The sequence below is a fragment of the Penaeus monodon genome, chromosome 34, assembly GCF_015228065.2.
Source record: "Penaeus monodon isolate SGIC_2016 chromosome 34, NSTDA_Pmon_1, whole genome shotgun sequence".
Lineage (NCBI taxonomy): Eukaryota > Metazoa > Arthropoda > Malacostraca > Decapoda > Penaeidae > Penaeus > Penaeus monodon.
Window position 1 is genome coordinate 30,651,702 of NC_051419.1, and position 531 is coordinate 30,652,232.

At 33.1% G+C, this 531-nt stretch overlaps 1 protein-coding gene across 1 annotated transcript in view; it reads left to right on the forward strand.

The window, feature by feature from the left end:
- The window catches only part of LOC119594709 (alpha-1,2-mannosyltransferase ALG9-like), an 8,326-nt gene that overhangs the window by 5,078 nt on the left and 2,717 nt on the right, over positions 1–531 (forward strand). Inside the window, exon 7 of the mRNA XM_037943767.1 lies at positions 140–334. Within this exon, the coding sequence (XP_037799695.1) occupies positions 140–334 (195 nt within the window). The remainder of the gene's footprint in view (positions 1–139; positions 335–531) is intronic.

Here is a 531-nt window from a genome sequence, read left to right on the forward strand (position 1 = left end):
ATGTGAATAGGGGAGAGGTGATTGGGAGGGGGGGGGTTATGGAAATAAATTAATTATAACTTGTGCATAAAAGTATGATGCTGAAAATGACTATATTTGTGATCATATTTTATTAACATTTTCAAACATATCTTTACAGGTTCCAATGGTCCAGATAGATTCTCACTACTTTGGCAGCTTGGTCATTGCTCCTCTAAACATTGTGAAGTACAATGTCTTCACTTCTCATGGTCCAGACCTTTATGGCACTGAACCATGGAGTTTTTACATGTTCAATGGCTTCCTGAATTTTAATATTGTGTTTTTAGCAGCACTGGCATCTCTTCCCATGTATGTAAGTGCTGAAAGTCATATTTTGTTAAATTAAATGCAGTGGGAGTACCTTATATAATCTTATTCAGGATAGAGGTACCTAGTTTTATGTCATTGAAATTTGTAGATTTGTTTACATGTAATATAATTAGTTGCATGTATAAAATAGGCAAGAGTGATTTTTTATTTACACTAAATGTAAACTATGGTGATATAAGA